Consider the following 18,130-nt stretch of genomic DNA (forward strand, 5'->3'; position numbering starts at 1 on the left):
CTTGACGCTGCATCACAGACAGCAGCGCCTACGATGGTGTACTCAACGACGAACCTGGGTGCACGAATGGCAAAACGTCATTTTTTCGGATGAATCCAGGTACTGTTGACAGCATCATGATGATCGCATCCGTGTTTGGTGACATTGCGGTGAACGCACATTGGAAGCATGTATTCGTCATCGCCATACTGTCGTATCACCCTGCGTGATGGTATGGGGTGCCATTGGTTACACGTCTCGGTCACCTCTTGTTCACATTGACGGCACTTTGAGTAGTGGACGTTACATTTCAGATATGTTACGACCCGTGGCAAAAAAAAATGGCTCTGCGCACTGTGGGACTTAACTACTGAGGTCATCAGTCCCCTAGAACTTAGAACTACTTAAACTTAACTAACCTAAGGACGCCGCACACATCCGTGCCCGATGCAGGATTCGAACCTGCGACAGTAGCGGTCGCGCGGTTCCACGCTGTAGCGCCTAGAACCGCTCGGCCACCCCGGCCGGCCGACCCGTGGCTCTACCCTTCATTTGATCCCTGCGAAACCCTACATTTCAGCAAGATAATGCACGACCGTATGTTGCAAGTCCTGTACGGACCTGTCTGGATACGGAAAATATTCGGCTGCTGCCCTGGCCAGCACATTCTCCAGATCTCTCACCAATTGAAAACGTCTGGTCAACGGTGGCCGAGCAACTGGCTCGTCACAATACGCCAGTCACTACTCTTGATGAACTGTGGTATCGTGTTGAAGCTGCATGGGCAGCTGTTCCTGTACACCCCATCCAAGCTCTGTTTGACTCAATGCCCTGGCGTATCAAGGCCATTATTACAGGCATTGGTGGTTGTTCTGGGTACTGATTTCTCAGGATCTATGCACCCAAATTGTGTGAAAATGTAATCACATGTCAGTTCTAGTATAATATATTTGTTCAATGAATACCCGATTATCATCTGCATTTTTTCTTGGTGTAGCAATTTTAATGGCCAGTAGTGTATTTCCAAACTTCTGTGTAACTCCTGTATAAAATTTTTACAGCTTTCAAAATAAACATAACGTTTGTTGCACTCGTGTATCGATCATACTTTTCGAGATATTTAATCTTGAAATCAGCGACTCCTTCGCTGGTCACCCTGTTTTTGGATGTACAAATTCCCGCCGTTCAAAGCGATAACTTGTGGCGATGTTTATATATTGATGCAGACGACGGAGCCGGCGCCTGGGCACAGAAAGCGGGCGCACTTGGAGAACTATCACGTGAGTACTGCGTGTCTGGTTAACGCTGCGAGATCTGCGAAGCCCTTTGCCGACGGGAGTACACCGCCGCGCCTCACCATGGGAGGATCGCCTGGTACTGCGCTGCTGCTGGTGCTGCTGGCGGCTACTGTTGCTGCAGCCCAGACACGTGAGATGAGCAGCCAGTGCGAGGTCGACAGCAGGGACCTAACTGAGCCAGACCGCAACATATCTCTCCGGACGATACGCAGTAAGTAGCCCTGCAACGCTCTCCCTAGCGGCACAGCGGAATGCGGGAATTCAACGTGGGTCACACAGCTGTTTCTGAGACACTGCTGGCCAATAAAATTGCAAAATGGGAAACGGTACAATTTAACTACAATTCACTTACTGTTCGAATGCAGAAGAGTAGGAAGAACATATCATTTAATTTGTAGGTGTGAAAGTTAGTACACAGCGCACGTGCGAAGTTTAGAACACAGAACAACACAGCTCTGACAGCAACGTTGCCTGTAACCCACAGAACACCAAAATATCAGAAGTGCAAGGCCAGTGGCCCGTGTTACGACTCGGAAACAGAACGACAGCAGCGCTTCAAGTGGCCTGGAAGGCAACTTTGAACACGAGAAATAATGCGCAGAAATTCTTAATATTGCTTTTCGAAATACGAATACTAGATGACGATATTTTTCATTTATACTTTATGGATGTGTCTGGTAACCCGGTGGTAGGGTAAGGTCTATTTATTTGTTAATAAACATGGGACTTAGGGAAAGGCAGGATTCAGTGTGGACGGGGCCTTACTCAGTTACCGCTGTTTGCTCAGTTTGTTTTTTTTTTTTTTTTTTTTTTTTTTTTGAATCATGTACAGTTTATTTGTGGAATAAGGTTAACAATAAAAAACAGTCATCCAAATTTCACTATTAAGAGACAATATCTAATCAAAAATTCTGAAGACAAATTTCGTTCACGGCTGAAGGCCTTATAAACCAGAAAATTCAAATTATTTGTCAGCTGAAAGCTCCAATAGTAATAACTCAAAAAAACAATTGATGGCTGAAGGCCTGGATAGTAAATTCTTAAAACAGTTAAATTTCTCCAAGAGATAGTAAAATATTAAAAAAAAAACACAATCACAGTCTGATCAAACCAAGAGAGAAATGGGCCTCAGACAGTGCTCCAAGGATCGGCCTGGGAAAGTCACTCAACTTCGTAACCAATGAGACAGGCAGCCAAGAGTTGTATTCACTTAACCAGATGGCAAATGAAACTAGAGACAGTTTAAATGCAGACCAACACTCTTGCAAAATCTACCTAACGTCTGATAACCAATACAACGATGGAATAACCCAGGCAAGGCGGAACCATCAGACAATACTGCGTCTTCAGAATCTCGTGTTTAGAACATCCAGAAACAGAAGGAACCACTATGACAAAAGTAGTCCAAAAGAAACAACATATCCGGACCACAATCAAGAAGGCTGTCAAACTACACGCCTTACCAGACAGCAGCAGCAAAGCGAGGAAAGGTACACTCCGTGAAAATATGATAACCTCCATTGTAGGTAACTGGGGCACTAGCGGCCACTAGGCAGAAACATACCGCTGGTTGAACATCAGCAATAAACACAAGGAATTCGACGATAAATAATGAGATGCAGAGGATGGCTAACTAATTTCGCCAAGTCCAAACACACTACTTGTTGCTCTTCGTCTCAGCGACCCTGCGAGCAGCAACGCATGAACAAACAGCGTGATCTCAAAATAGTGGAGGTTTCACAACTGGGTTAATGTTCACCAACTCAAACGTCCTGGATCCGGTGGACAACGTGGTTGTGGCCCTTGAAACTACAGACCCTCAATCTGGCAGTGCCTGCATGCTGCCAGCAGTCCCGGCATGTCCATGTCCTCGTGCTGCCGTACCTCACTGCTGCTCCATTCCAACTGAACAGCCCGACACACTCCGACCTGGAAACACTTGACATCCCTCCAAAGATAGTACTACAGTACTGGATATCGATAACCGCTGCTGCTGCCAATCGCGGACAGACAATGCTAGCAGACATAGTTGCGCTAGTAAACACAAGAAGAAAATGAGACGCCACTATCCCTAATACAGGATGTCAACCTACCAATGGCACCAATACGATGCGCAACACCACTCAGTCCAATATTGTAGTTTCAACCGTGTGGCTATTATCAAGAGGAAATTATGTTGCTGATTACTACCGTCTTGTGCATATTGTACTCTCTGAATTGAAACGTAAATATGTTGCTCATAATCTGCTTAATTTTTGCTCTCATCAGCAACATTGGGTGGGATAAATCGTTCGATATTCGTTATGGTGTCATATAAAATTGAAACCGATTTCGTCGCATTATGAATCCGTGTGCGAACTATTCGATGTAAATGTACTGTAAGAACATTGTTCGTATTCTATGTTTTTTTTATATCATCCGGTTTTCGTATTCTCACATGTAATGAACGCTACCGAAATTCTCACTTTATCCTGCAAAAATGTACTGCTTGTAATACCTATTACCAACGTGTGAAAACATTTGCGTAATTACTGTCGCATTTCTAGCATTTGCTAGGGCGAATGCTCTAGTCACCCACATACATCTACACTCATACCCTGCAGGCCAATATGAAATGCATAGAACTCAGTGGAAAGAAGCAACACCATTCAAAGCAGAATTACATGCTCATTCCGTGGCAAGATATATAATAAAGTTGAATAACAATACTGTCATTACCTGCTGACATGGAATTCTCCATTAAATGCGAGGACGTACGGAAAATGGAAACAAACAAAAATAACGTAGAAGACGATCAGTATACTTAAAAAACATTTAAATCGAACAGTTCCTACTAAGATTCGTCAGCAATAACAGATACTTGTAAGTTCACAGAACACTATGCAACGAAAGCAGCTCCTGTTTTATGTGAAAGAAAAACAAATTTGGAATCATTTACCCCAACCAGTATTACGGATGCGAGAAGAACGCAATCACAATACGAGTATTTATAACGCAAGTCAAAGACTGCATTCCACACAAAAACTTGTAATCAGAAGCACAACGTGTTTAAACCAACTTCTGTTAACTATAAAAGGAAAACAAACATGGAAGACTAAAAATCAGCCAATATCAGTGTCAATATATCATAATATACCCATGCTGCCCTTGAAATTGGCCCCGTAAGGAAGAAATTGGCCACTCGTGAGAGCTTTCTACAGTGAATATGAATGATATATGTAAAGAGACTGATGCGATGAAAGAAAATATGGACCAAGGCCAGGAATCGAACTCTGGTCTCCTGCTCACCAGATAGATGTCCAAATTTCCATTCACGCCTCACTCCACTTAATATTCCTCCTAAAATCGAACAGCATAGCAGTGTTTCTCCAACTGTATTGGAATAGCGCCTCAGCATAGTAGGAAACGTGTGATCCTGTCTAAAACCCAGGCATAGGTTCTTTTATCAAATGAAACAATACAGTTCCAGAGACTTTTCAAGTCTCAAACATCAATGATGTACACAGATTGTTGCAAAAAGGTACGGCCAAACTTTTAGGAAACATTCCTCACACACAATTAAAGGAAAGATGTTATGTGGACATGTGTCTGGAAACGCTTAATTTCCATGTTAGAGCTCATTTTAGTTTCGTCAGTATGTACTGTACTTCCTCGATTCACCGCCAGTTGGCCCAACTGAAGGAAGGTAATGTTGACTTCGGTGCTTGTGTTGACATGCGACTCATTGCTCTACAGTACTGGCTTCAAGCACATCAGTACGTAGCATCAACAGGTTAGTGTTCATCACGAACGTGGTTTTGCAGTCAGTGCAATGTTTACAAATGCGGAGTTGGCAGATGCCCATTTGATGTATGCATTAGCACGGGGCAATAGCCGTGGCGCGGTACGTTTGTATCGAGACAGATTTTCAGAACGAAGGTGTCCCGACAGGAAGACGTTCGAAGCAATTGATCGGCGTCTTAGGGAGCACGGAGCATTACAGCCTATGACTCGCGATTGGGGAAGACCTAGAACGACGAGGACACCTGCAATGGACGAGGCAATTCTTCGTGCATTTGACAATAACCCTAATGTCAGCGTCAGAAGTTGCTGCTGTACAAGGTAACGTTGACCACGTCACTGTATGGAGAGTGCTAGGGGAGAACCAGTTGTTTCCGTACCATGTGCAACGTGTGCAGGCACTATCAGCAGCTGATTGGCCTCCACGGGTACACTTCTGCGAATGGTTCATCCAACGATGTGTAAATCCTCATTTCAGTGCAAATGTTCTCTTTACGGATGAGGCTTCATTCCAACGTGATCAAATTGTAATTTTCACAATCAACATGTGTGGGCTGACGAGAATCCGCACGCAATTGTGCAATCACGTCATCAACACAGATTTTCTGTGAACGTTTGGGCAGGCATTGTTGGTGTTGTCTTGATTGGGCCCCACGTTCTTCCACCTACGCTCAGTGGAGCACGTTATCATAATTTCATACGGGATTCTCTACCTGTGGTGCTAGAACATGTGCCTCTACAAGTACGACACAACATGTGGTTCATGCAGTATGGAGCTCCTGCATATTTCAGTCGAAGTGTTCGTACGCTTCTCAACAACAGATTCGGTGACCGATGGATTGATAGAGGCGGACCAATTCCATGGCCTCCACGCTCTCCTAACCTCAGCCCTCTTGACTTTCATTTATGGGGCCATTTGAAAGCTCTTGTCTACGCAACCACGGTACCAAATGTAGAGACTCTTCGTGCTCGTATTGTGGACGGCTGTGATACAATATGCCATTCTCCAGGGCTGCATCAGCGCACCAGGGATTCCATGCGACGGAGGGTGGATGCATGTATCCTCACTGACGGAGGACATTTTGAACATTTCCTGTAACAAAGTGTTTGAAGTCACGCTGGTACGTACTGTTGCTGTGTGTTTCCACTCCATGAGTAATGTGATTTGAAGAGAAGTAATAAAATGAGCTCTTACATGGAAAGTAAGCGTTTCCGGACACATGTCAGCTTAACATATTTTCTTTCTTTGTGTGTGAGGAATGTTTCCTGAAAGTTTGGCCGTGTCTTTTTGTAACACCCTGTATATGCAGACTGATACGTCAAATGAAAATTTGTGCCAAGGCTGGGTGTGATTAGAACTCGGGTTTCCTACTCAGGAGCCAGATGCGACAACAACTACGCAACCTTGGCACGGTATCTTCGCATAGCTGCACAGACTACGCTAGAACAACACCTTCATCTTCAACCCAAATTCAAATTCAGTACAGTTGGAGAGCGTATGCAATGCTGTTCAAGTTTAGGGGAATACCAAGCGGTCAGGCGTAAATGGGAATTTGGATTGAGAAGCGAGGTGCAGTTGTGCGATGCCATTGTGGTATGGTGGCGTATCTGTTAGCACATCTCGTTAGTGAGCAGGAGATCCAGGTTCGAATCCAGGCCTTGGTACAAACTTTCATTCAACGCTTCATTCTGCACATATATACTGAAAAAACAACGAAACTGGTACACTTGACTAATATCGTTTAGGGCCTCCGGGAGCACGCAAAAATGCTGCAACACGACGTGGCATGGACTCTAATAATGTCTGAAGTATTGCTGGAATTGACACCATGAATCCTGTAGGGCTGTTCATAAATCAGTGAGTTGCATTTCTGTCACGTTGAACGATTCCCTTCAGTCGTCGTTGGTCCCGTTCTTGCAGGATCTTCTTCCAGCCACAGGAACGTCGTAGATTTGATATTTTATCGGATTCCTGATATTCACGAGCCGGTCGTAGTGGTCGAGCGGTTCTAGGCGCTACAGACTGGAACCGCGCGATCGCCATGGTCGCAGGTTCAAATCCTGCCTTGGGCATGGATGTGTGTGATGTCCTTAGGTTAGTTAGGATTAAGTTGTTCTAAGTCCAGGGGACTGATGACCTCAGAAGTTAAGCCCCATAGAGCTCAGAGCCATTTGAACCATTGTTTTTTTATATATTCACGGTACATTCGTGAAATGGTCGTACGGGAAAATCCCCACTTCATCGCTACTTCAGAGATGCTGTGCCCCATCGCTCGTGCGCCAACTGTGACACCACGTTCAAACTCACTTAAATCTTGACAATCTGGCATTGTAGCAGCAGTAACCGATCTAACAACTGCGCCAGACATTTGTTGTCATATATAGGCGTTGCCGACAGCAGCGCCGTATTCTGCCTGTTTACATATTTCTGTATTTGAATGCGCATGCCTATACCAGTTTCTTTGACGCTTCACCCTACATCACAGATGCCTGAGCGTTCAAAATGTCTCTGGAAACATATAGTTTCACTTGCTTACAGGGATTACGTTTCAATAACAGATGGTATGGAAACATTCAAAATGTCTCTCTTGTCATAAATATACGGCTTTGGTACACTGCATGAAAAAAATTAATGTTATCTTGTTGAAATATAACGCCACACAGCCCTCGAAACTGGAGCTATCCACCGATCTTAGGTGTCAGAAACATCGTGGCATCTGCCTACATTGTCGGCTATGAGGCCCAGTGGTGATCGTGCTGTGTATTCGATTGCATCCCACACTGTCAGGCAAGCTGCTGGGCCCATATGACGGTGAAGAATGCAGTTCGGCAACGTTTCTTCTCATTGGAGCTCTCGTGCAGGGATACGTTCTTTGTGATACTGTATCTACATCTACATCACGATCCACAAGCCACCTAATGGTGTGTGGTGGAGGGTACCTTTTGTGCCACTAACTGAGCCCTCCAACGCTGTTGCACTCTTCAACAGCGAGTGGGAAGAATGACTGCCGTTAAGCCCCTGCATTGGCTCTAATTTCTCTAATTTTCTCTCTCGGAATTTCGATAGTAAATGTCTCCTTGATGCACAATGCCTCTCTTGTAACTTCTGGGCGCTTCAGTCTGGAGCCGCGCGACTGCTACGATCGCAGGTTCGAATCCTGCCTCGGGCATGGATGTGTGTGATGTCCTGAGGTTAGTTAGCTTTAAGTAGTTCTAAGTTCTAGGGGACTGATGACCTCAGATGTTAAGTGCCATAGTGCTCAGAGCCATTTGAACCATTTTGTAACTGCTGCCACTGAAGTTCGATGAGCATCTGTAACCCTCTCGCACTCGCTAAACGATCCCGTGACGAAACGCGTCGCTCTTCGTTAGATCTTGTCTGTCTCTTCTATCAGTCCTACCGGGTAGGGATCCCAGATAGATGAAAGATACTCAAGAATCAGTCGAAAAGCGCCTTATAAGACCCTTCTTTCGTGGAAGAGATACATTTTCAATAGATTCTTTCTATGACTCTTAGTCTGGCATCTACTTTTTCCACTATTTGTTTTATGTGGACATTCCATTCGAGGTTTCTCTGGATAGTTAGTGCCAGATATTTTCCGGTGGATACTGTTTCCAGCGGTTTGTCATCAGTAGTGTAGCTGTACAGCAATGGATTCTTTTCCTATGTATGGACAATATGTTACTTTTGTCCGCCCCCGGTAGCTGAGTGGTCAGCGCGACAGACTGTCAATCCAAAGGGCCCGGGTTCGATTCCCGGCTGGGTCGGAGATTTTCTCCGCTCAGGGACTGGGTGTTGTGTTGTCCTAATCATCATCATTTCATCCCCATCGACGCGCAGGTCACAGAAGTGGCGTCAAATCGGAAGACTTGCACCAGGCGAACGGTCTACCCGACGGGAGGCCCTCGTCACACGACACTTCACTTCACGTCACTTTTATGTACCTTCAGGGTCAACCGCCAGAGTACCATTAATCAATTCTCTGGAGGTCATTCTGCAAACTGTTACTATCTTCTGGCGTTTCTACTTTGTTATAGACAGAGCCACATCTGCGAACAGTCTTAAAGAGCATCCGACGCTTTCTACTAGATGATTTATATATTTCTTAAAAGGTAGCGGCCCTAGCATATTTCTTTGGGCTACTCCGGAAATTACCTTTACATCTGTCGATTTTGCTCCGTTAAGAGTGACATGTTGTGGTCTATCTGAAAGGAAGTCTTGAATGCAATCGGTAATCTAATCCGATATTCGATGAGCTAGTATTTTTTTCCCACTAAACGGCTGTGCGGGACGGAGTCAGATGCCTTCGCAAAGTCAAAGAACACGGCAGCAGCCTGTGCGCCATTGTCTACGGCGCTGTGGATCTCATGGAGGAAGAGAGCGAGCTGAGTATTGCAGGGTATCTGTTTGCAAAGTCCATGTTAATTTTAATAGAGGAGATGTTTCAGTCTCCAAAAACGTCATAATTCTTGAGCTTAACAGATGTTCCATAATTGTACAACAAATTAACGTCAACGATGTAGGCCCTTCTTAAAAACGGGACGTAGGTACTCCTTTTTTCGGTGTTCACTCCACTGCGGTCGGGCCTCTTTCCGTTACCACGTCAAGGGATCCACAGCAGTGGTTGTCGAGCTGACATCCGTGATGCTTCAGATATCCTCGAACACTTAGTGTGGATACTTTCCTTGCTGCAGACTAGACAGTTTGCTAACTCGAATCATTTGACGTGGGTCAACGATCTTCCTGCACAACTGCGCGAGCAACACATCTGTCCTCTGGAGCGACAGTCAAGTGGTGCCTTTCAGATCCTCCATGGTGTTGAGTATGGCCCTCCTGGACCTATCGACTGCACATTAGCATTACAGTAATGGAATCCCGCCCAGCTGTGTTTTTACTTGATATCCGTATAAAAATTTCACACGTTAAGCGCATTGATTTATGTACTACTCCCCTTGTGTGTTCTTGCCTTTTGTTCTTCGTTCTTGATTCAAGTTACATATAAAATATTGTATTCTAGCAGCTTACTCGCACAGAAGTAATATGGGAAAAGGAGGAGTTACTAGATATAGTAAGACAGAACACAAGTTCAAAAACATTGAGACTAACACATTTTGTAGTGATGAGCACATAGAACTCCGCGTTCGTGGATTAATACTGAAAAATAGTTCAATTTTAATTGTAATTACAAATAGATTCCAACTGAGAGATTTTGAAGTGTTTATGAGGAATCTGGATTTCTCACTATGCTATCTGTCAGACAGCAGCATACTCCGTGGTGACTTCAATGTACAGGCTTGGCGAGAAGTCCTCGCGCCCCCTAGTATCGTGTGATGAGGCGCTCAGTCCTGCTACAGCTATAAGCGTCTTGTGAGGCCCCTTTCCTCAAGCTGAAGTATTAACCATATTTGTAACAGGTGTTAATAATTTGCGCCGTTCACTATCCCTTCAAAAAAGTACTCTCCAAACAGATACAATGATGTCATCGTTGGCTATATCACACGCGACGCAGTTTCCTTCCCAACACGTCTGTGTAATGAGGATTCTACTTGGACCAAACGAGAATATTTCTAGCACGTGAGCTCTGATGAATGGCACATTCATCTGAAAACATGAAACTTCGCACGGTTCTCTGCATTTGGAAACCGAGTTAACGAGGCACTGCATGCTGAAACGCACTCTTTCCGGTCTGTTTCTGGTAACTCGTTTGTGAACATCGGTCGCTAAGATCTGGTCTTCAAGTCTTTTTTCATGTGAACACGCCTTGTTGTTATCGATATACAGGGTTTCGAAGCACGTTTACGTGTCGACTTCATAGAAGATTCTTCAACCGAAGCAGAGACTGAGACACATATTCCTTCCTGCGTTTTGTTCCTTCCACTACACGGCCTGTATTTAACACTGCCAGAAGCAAAAGCACGTCTTTCCCAATCCAGAAGTGTTGCTTTCGCGGTGAAGCCTCGTTAAATCTTTCCTGTAATGAACCCATAATCTGCCTCATTGTCTTCCCTGCTGTGTTGCCATTTGTTCACCCACACATTTGTCGCTAAGCGCTCCTCAGTAATGTAACTATGACCGCTCACATTAGCCATGGCTACAAGTTAAAACTCGACTGCTATTGCGACAACATGTAAACATGAATTCTAACAAGTGATAACAAGTGACGTAGCTACCAATCTTCTTAATAACATGTTATACTAAACAGTGGTTAGAGGGGTGTGGGGACTTCTCGCCCACCTTGTAGATTTTCTAAAGGATTCTGAAACGATATATTGTCTGGAAAACTTATTTAGATCCTACAGTCTGATCTCAGAAATCAACTTCCCAACATGGGTTGATAAAGGCAATAGAACCCTGATAATATTTTCTTTGCTGAGGCTCAAAGCAAGAAAGTAACTGTTTACCTAGTAACAAACACCCTCTCTGATCGTGATACTCAGTTAGGATAAATAACAGAGTACCTTACAGTATGGATTCCCCTCATAGGAAATCATCAGAATAATTAATGCTCCTGAAAACAGTAGCTTACAAGATATGACCTGCCGTGTAATTTATAACGAACCAAATTCTTACATAAATTCATGTCACTATTTGAAAGCAGTTTCCCAAAAAAGCTAATCAAAACTACGTTAAACAACCATGTAAAAATCATGGCTCACTAGAGGGATTAAAGTATCTTGTGAAAGGGAAAGGGAAATGTATCCATGAGCAAGAACAAATAGAGACCCTGCAGCAGTAGTTACGCACTACAGAAACTACTCAAAATTAGTAATAATAGTTGTTAAAAAATCAAGGAACATGCACATTATGTTAGAAATCAGTGATTCCGACAACAACCTTACGGCCATACGGAAAGTAGTGAAACGAGAGACAGGACAACCAGCTACAGAAAAGGATGACATCACTATTGAATTGAATGGAACGGATATAAGTGATGAGTCACAGGTAGCAGATAGTTTAATAATAATTTCTTAAATGTAGTAGAAAATAAAAGGCCAAACAGTTAAAGATAAAAATCACAGCACTCTGTGAAACAAACAACTCTCACAAAATTCAGTCACTTGAATTTATGAGCAATTTCGCCTTCTGATGTTAAGAGAATTATACACCCCCTCAAAAATTAAACCTCATCTGGTTTTGACGGCGATTCCAGTAGAGTGCTGTTCCCATAAAATAAACTCAAGTCTTATCTGAAATAAGTAATGTACTACTAACTCAAGGCATTTTTCCAGAGATACTGAGAGGTGCCATTGCCAAGCCCCTATTCAAGAAAAGTGATTCGAGAGCTGTCAATAAACTACTAACCGGTTTCTCTGCTAACATCACTTGCAAATAAATTTTGAGAAGGTGATATATTCTAGAATAGCATCTCACCTCACCGACAATAATATCCTCAGCGAATCACAGTTTGGATTTCCGAAGAGTTGCTCCACTGAGAATACCATTTACATGTTCATTCACCTAATTTTGCAATCATTAAATAATAAAATAGTGCCAGTTGGTATTTTCTGCTACATATCTAAGGCATTTGACTGAGAGGATTCTCCTTGATAAATTGGAGTTTTATATAATTGAGTAATGGAGAACGTCATATCTAACCAAAAGACTGTAGAAAGTTGAACTTAGTAATTCAAGAAATATAATCCGGGGACATTGTTCTGACTAGAGAGAAACCGCGTTTCAGGTTCCCCAAGGCTCATATTTGGTCCACTATTCCTCCTTACAATAGTAAACAACCTTCCATCTAACAAACAACAAGCAGAATTATTTTTTTGCAAATGACACTAGTACTGTAATCAATCCAAGCATGCATACAGAAACAGAAGAAAAGATAAACAATATCCTTAAAAATGTGACTGAATGGTTTTCAGCGAATAGTTTCGCTCTCAACTTAAAAAACAACAGGATATTCCGTTCTGCACATCTATGAGTGGTATACCAGTGATAAGTGTAACACATGGCGAGGAAATAATGAATAGTGTGGAAACTTCAAAATTCTTACGTGTCAATATTGATGAGAATTTAAACTGTAAAAAGTACATTTTGGAAGTTCTAAAACAGCCATATTTGATCGTAGACCTTTTTCAGATCCTGAAGGGAGACAGATCAGTGAGCAAACATTTTGAACATTTTCATTCAATACTGTTTTATGAAATAATGTTCTGCAGAAACTCATCATTATTAAAGGAAGTCTTTCTTTCAAGAACGTGCCGTAAGAATAATATGCGGTGCACACCCACAATCGTCTTGTAGACACCTATTTAAGTATTTAGGCATTCTGATTACTACTTCACAGAATGTGTATTTCCTCTTGAAGTGTGTTGTAAATAATGCACTGCGGTTTTAAGAGGAACAATGATGAATATAATTACAACACCAGAAGGAAAAATTAAATTCATTACTCCATATTAAGTTTGTCTTTAGCATAAAAAGTGCTGCACAATGCTGCAACCAAAATTTTTGGTGAATTACTCAGTGATATAAAATGTCTCACAGACAGCAAAGTCAAACTTGAAAACAAACTGAAAAAGTTTCTCTTTTACAGCTCCTTCTATTCCGTTGAAGAATTCCTGCAATTGTAATGTGTACAAGATGGCGGGTAGGAATTACTAACATCGGAATATTTAAAAAAAAAGGCTTTATAAATGTTCAGCTTGTAGCCATATTTACAAATAAATCTATGATGTGAATGTAAAATGATTCGTTCCACATCATTACGATATATCGTGCAAAATGATCCATGGAACATGAAACGAACAAACTATTCACGTGACAGTTGTAGAACACCGAAGAACGCAGGCAGCAGTATCACAGAACGGTAAATCACAGTCTTGATGAGACAATATCCTGTCGTTATCGAAACCTGACTATTGCTGGAAGATGTTTCATCCTAAATAAGGCACAAACAATTTTCTGTCCAGTACATAACATTCAAAAATGTGATTTCGCTTAATTCTTGCTTTGATAATTACTTTGTACAATTGTGATTAAATGCCAATCATTTGCCTATAAAAGCACTTAAGTTCTGACTGAATCGAAGTGACCAATTACTTTCAATCTCTCGATGTCGGCTAGAATGTAAGTCACCCCTTATCTTACCCACACAATTTTTGGCTTTTGGTGGCAAATTAAGCCATACCGTATCCCGAGCTCTAGGCTACATTGGATGGCAACAGTTTGGTTGTGGTGAGGTGAAACCATAAAATGTTATGGCGGAATACGTTTTGTGTAGGACCAAAAGATTTTGTTTTAACGACCAGCCGACGGTGAGATAATTAGATATGGAGCTCGCGCTTATATTGTAGAATAATTTAGGTAGAAATCTAATGCGCGTTTTCAGACGAACCATCCTGGCATTCACCTTAATCGGTTTACAGATATCGTGGAAAACCTAAGTTTAGATGGCAGGATGGTGATTTAATCGCCGTTCTCCTGAACAGGAGTCCAGCGTCTTCCCACTGGGCTATCCCGTTCAGGCTGTTGTAACAGGTTGTTCCATAGCATAGCTCAGTGTCTACGTTCTCTTGATACTTGATGTCGTTATCGCGCTGTATAAAAACTAAATCTACAAGGGAAACTCGGAAATGTTGTGTCGCACAATTGACATACCTGCGGCGAATGGTTTGGCGTACGATATGTACATGTAGCCTACACCAACTATTAAAAATGCAAGTAACGTCATAATGAGTAATTTTTACCTTCAGCGACATTAATGTACGATACACATTCTTATTAATATGGCGATCCTATGAAAGAACAAGATAATATATTAAAAATGTCATTCCACAGAAATTTAAGCAACGAGCCTTTACTGAAATTAACAGAATTATAAAAACTCTAAAAAACAAAAGTACGTATAGTGTTGATACAACTTCAGACAATTCTGAAAAGTACTTCTACTTTAATAAGTAATGTGCTCAGTAATATCTGTAATGCATCACTGACACAGGGAAATAGTTTTCCACACATATTAAAATACACAGTTGTTAAACCTCTTCAGAGGAAAGCTGACACGAAAGGCTCACGTAATTACCGTCCACACTCCTTATTGACTTTTTCCAAAATAACTGAAACAGTAATTAACTCAAGTGTAGTCTCACGTGTAAGTGAAAACGATTTATTAGATTGGTGTACAACTTCGAAGCGTGTTTGTTTTGCATGTTGGTATTTCGGTTGCTGTAGGTTTATTTATCGAGTGACATTTCGTTATTTTTAGTTCACTGTTGCTATTTAAGTTTTCATATTGACATTTTGTCATTTGGAGGTAGTGAGTTGGGCTGGGGATGCTAGAAAATGGAGTGCCAAGTTGAGCGATCGGGACATTTTTTCTGTTCGAGATCAGTAGAGGGATGACGGTAGCGGAAACAGCCAGAAACATATGCACCATGTGTGGGGATGCTGCCACTGGATAGAGCAAAAGAATAAAATGGTTTCCCCCTTTTAAGGACGATCGTTTTGAAGTTAGTGACTTTCCATGTTCAGGAAAAGCCTGTGTTGATGAAGAACGTTTAAACGCATTAATCCACAGTTATCCACGTCAGTGTACTCCAAAACTGGCAAATGTGATGAACTGTGATCTCCCACCATCGTGCGACATTTGCATGCAATGAGGAAGGTTAAAAAATCGAGTGTATGGGTACCGCATGCTCTGACCCAGAATCACAAAAATCAGCTGCTTGCTCGTCATCAACTGGCTCGTGAAGAACACCAACCCCTCCTATCCTGTATCCCTAAAGGCGGCGAGAAGTGGAGCGTTTCTGCTAAAATGAGGAAAAGAAATGAGTGGTTGAACCCAATCAAAGCAGCAACTCTCCGCACAAAGATTTGCACCCATCCAAAAAACATAAGGGTACGCATCTGGTGGAATAGCGACGGTTGTGTGATTAAGAATTGTTTCCCCATGTTGTAATCGTCACTGCTGACATTTATTGTCAACAACTGAGACGTCTTGTAAGGAAGTTCCCTTCTGGATGTAAATGAGCTCTGAACAAGGTTTGAAGAGTTCTTAGCCACAATACACGTGATTTCTACAGTCTCATAATCGAAAAGTTACACCCAGCGTTGGTAGACTGTAGTAAATAGTGAAGGAGAATATATTATTGATGACTAAAGTCTCTGTTATCCGTATCTGTTGTATTTATTAAACTTGGAAAAACGCTACGACCTTATACACCAATCCAACAGTTGGCATATCACAGTTTGGATTCCAGAAAGGTTGCTTAGCTGAGAATGCTACTCATCAGACGACATTGCAAGTCTTAGTAATATAACATCGCCTGTTAGTATTTTTTGTGATCTTCCCTGAGTGTTTTTGATTGTGTCGGTCATGTTACACTCTTAGAAAAACTAAAGCTTTATGGAATTCATCGCTTTACACACAACGGGTTCCATAATACTGAACAAATAGAATGCAAAAGTGATGCTGAGTAATTCAGACAATTTTTAAAGAGAGGAAATTTTAGCAACTGGGGAGCAACCATAATGTAAGTTCCGCAGTGTTCCGTTTGAGTCCACTCCTACTCCTTATATATGTGGAACATTCAACCAGCGGAAGTGGTATTTTCTGCAGACCATACTAGTGCTGCAACAAATCTAATTAGAGAGAAAGCGACAGATGACACTGACACTGACAATGATATTTTTCAAGGAATTGTTAAGTGGGTTTCTGAAAACAGACTCCCCTTAAATTTTGAGGAGGAACATTATATCCAGTTCTGTACAACAAAGAGAGAGATGCCAACAACTGATGCAGCACATGAACAGGAGTCTTAAAGGGACTGAAGGTGTAACAATTGCATGGAAAGAGATCAGAACCATGTGATGGGTTCTCGTGTGTCACCCACTTGAGTTGACGTAACTTCTGTGTTATGAGTTTTGCGATTTGGGGACGGCGTTATCATGAAGCAGCAGAACCCCTTATCGCAGTCTTCCCGCACGTTTTGTCTTAATTGCCAGTACAAATTCTACAATATCCGATAGATATCTACCAGAGTTTGTCTCTTGGCAGCCATGAAAAAAATAACAGCAGGTTGGTCCTGTTTGGACGCACTGGTAATGTCGTCGTAGTTCACATGGCAGCATTTACCTGACTCGTATTGTAAAGAAATGAATGCCACACTAAACCCCTGCCTACTGGTGCTTATATAACCACATTGTAGTCGCGTTACTTTGCATACACGCTGCAGCAATGCGCTTAAATTATGAAATTTGTGCTGCACTGAACTACAAATTTAATTTAACAAGAAATATGCACGTACAACTACACGGCGGCAGAGAATCAGCACATTATGCAGGCACTCTTCAGAGAATCTGTGAAGATAGTACTGATAGAGATGCGAACGGTATGATTACATTAGATCGTGAATTTTGTACTGTGCCCAGTACAGAATAATCGGTGAGTACTGCAAGCAAATACGAGAGGTAAAGAATGGTTGCGGGAAAAGACAATTTTGGCGCCGACTAATGAATTTGTAGGACAGATACATGAAAAAATTATGACACAAGTAGAGGAAGAAATTATAGAATATCTGCCTGTCTGTAATATTATGGACACTGAGCAAGTTACCACGTACCATATAGAATTTCTTAACTCTTTTGAACTGCCAGGAATGCCTTCTCGTAAACTGAGGGTTGGAGTTCTGCTCCTTCATACACTATCTTGATGCGACCAGATTCTCTAACAGTACACGCTCAAAAATCACACGTATGTACCGAATCACAATCATTCCGACAAATTTGCTGTATCAATAAACCCCTAAATTATTGCAGTTCCAATTGCTTTTAGAATAACCGTATATAGAGCGCAAGGGCAAACATTCAAAGTTTCCAGTGGGAATTTAGAAAAATCTTGCTCTTCTCATGGAAAATTCTGTGTCGTGCTCACCCATTAAATCCTTATGTTCTTGCAAAAGAAGGCCAGACAAAGAATGTTGTTTACATGATTGCGTTAAAGTCTTGTAGTAAATAATTTATGAGCAAGAGAAGTATTTGCAGTTTCTAATATTTTAACTAAGATTCGAAATACAAAATGATACCAACACAATCATTATGCACTCACATACCTGCTCTACAGACG

General features: G+C 42.1%; 1 protein-coding gene across 1 annotated transcript in view; it reads left to right on the forward strand.

Annotated features, from left to right (window-relative positions):
- Positions 1-1,299: 1,299 nt before the first annotated feature.
- The window catches only part of LOC124805091 (nose resistant to fluoxetine protein 6-like), a 279,871-nt gene continuing 263,040 nt past the window's right edge, over positions 1,300-18,130 (forward strand). Inside the window, exon 1 of the mRNA XM_047265529.1 lies at positions 1,300-1,488. Within this exon, the coding sequence (XP_047121485.1) occupies positions 1,338-1,488 (151 nt within the window). The 5' untranslated portion in view covers positions 1,300-1,337. The remainder of the gene's footprint in view (positions 1,489-18,130) is intronic.

This window comes from Schistocerca piceifrons, chromosome 7, assembly GCF_021461385.2.
Source record: "Schistocerca piceifrons isolate TAMUIC-IGC-003096 chromosome 7, iqSchPice1.1, whole genome shotgun sequence".
NCBI classification, from domain to species: domain Eukaryota; kingdom Metazoa; phylum Arthropoda; class Insecta; order Orthoptera; family Acrididae; genus Schistocerca; species Schistocerca piceifrons.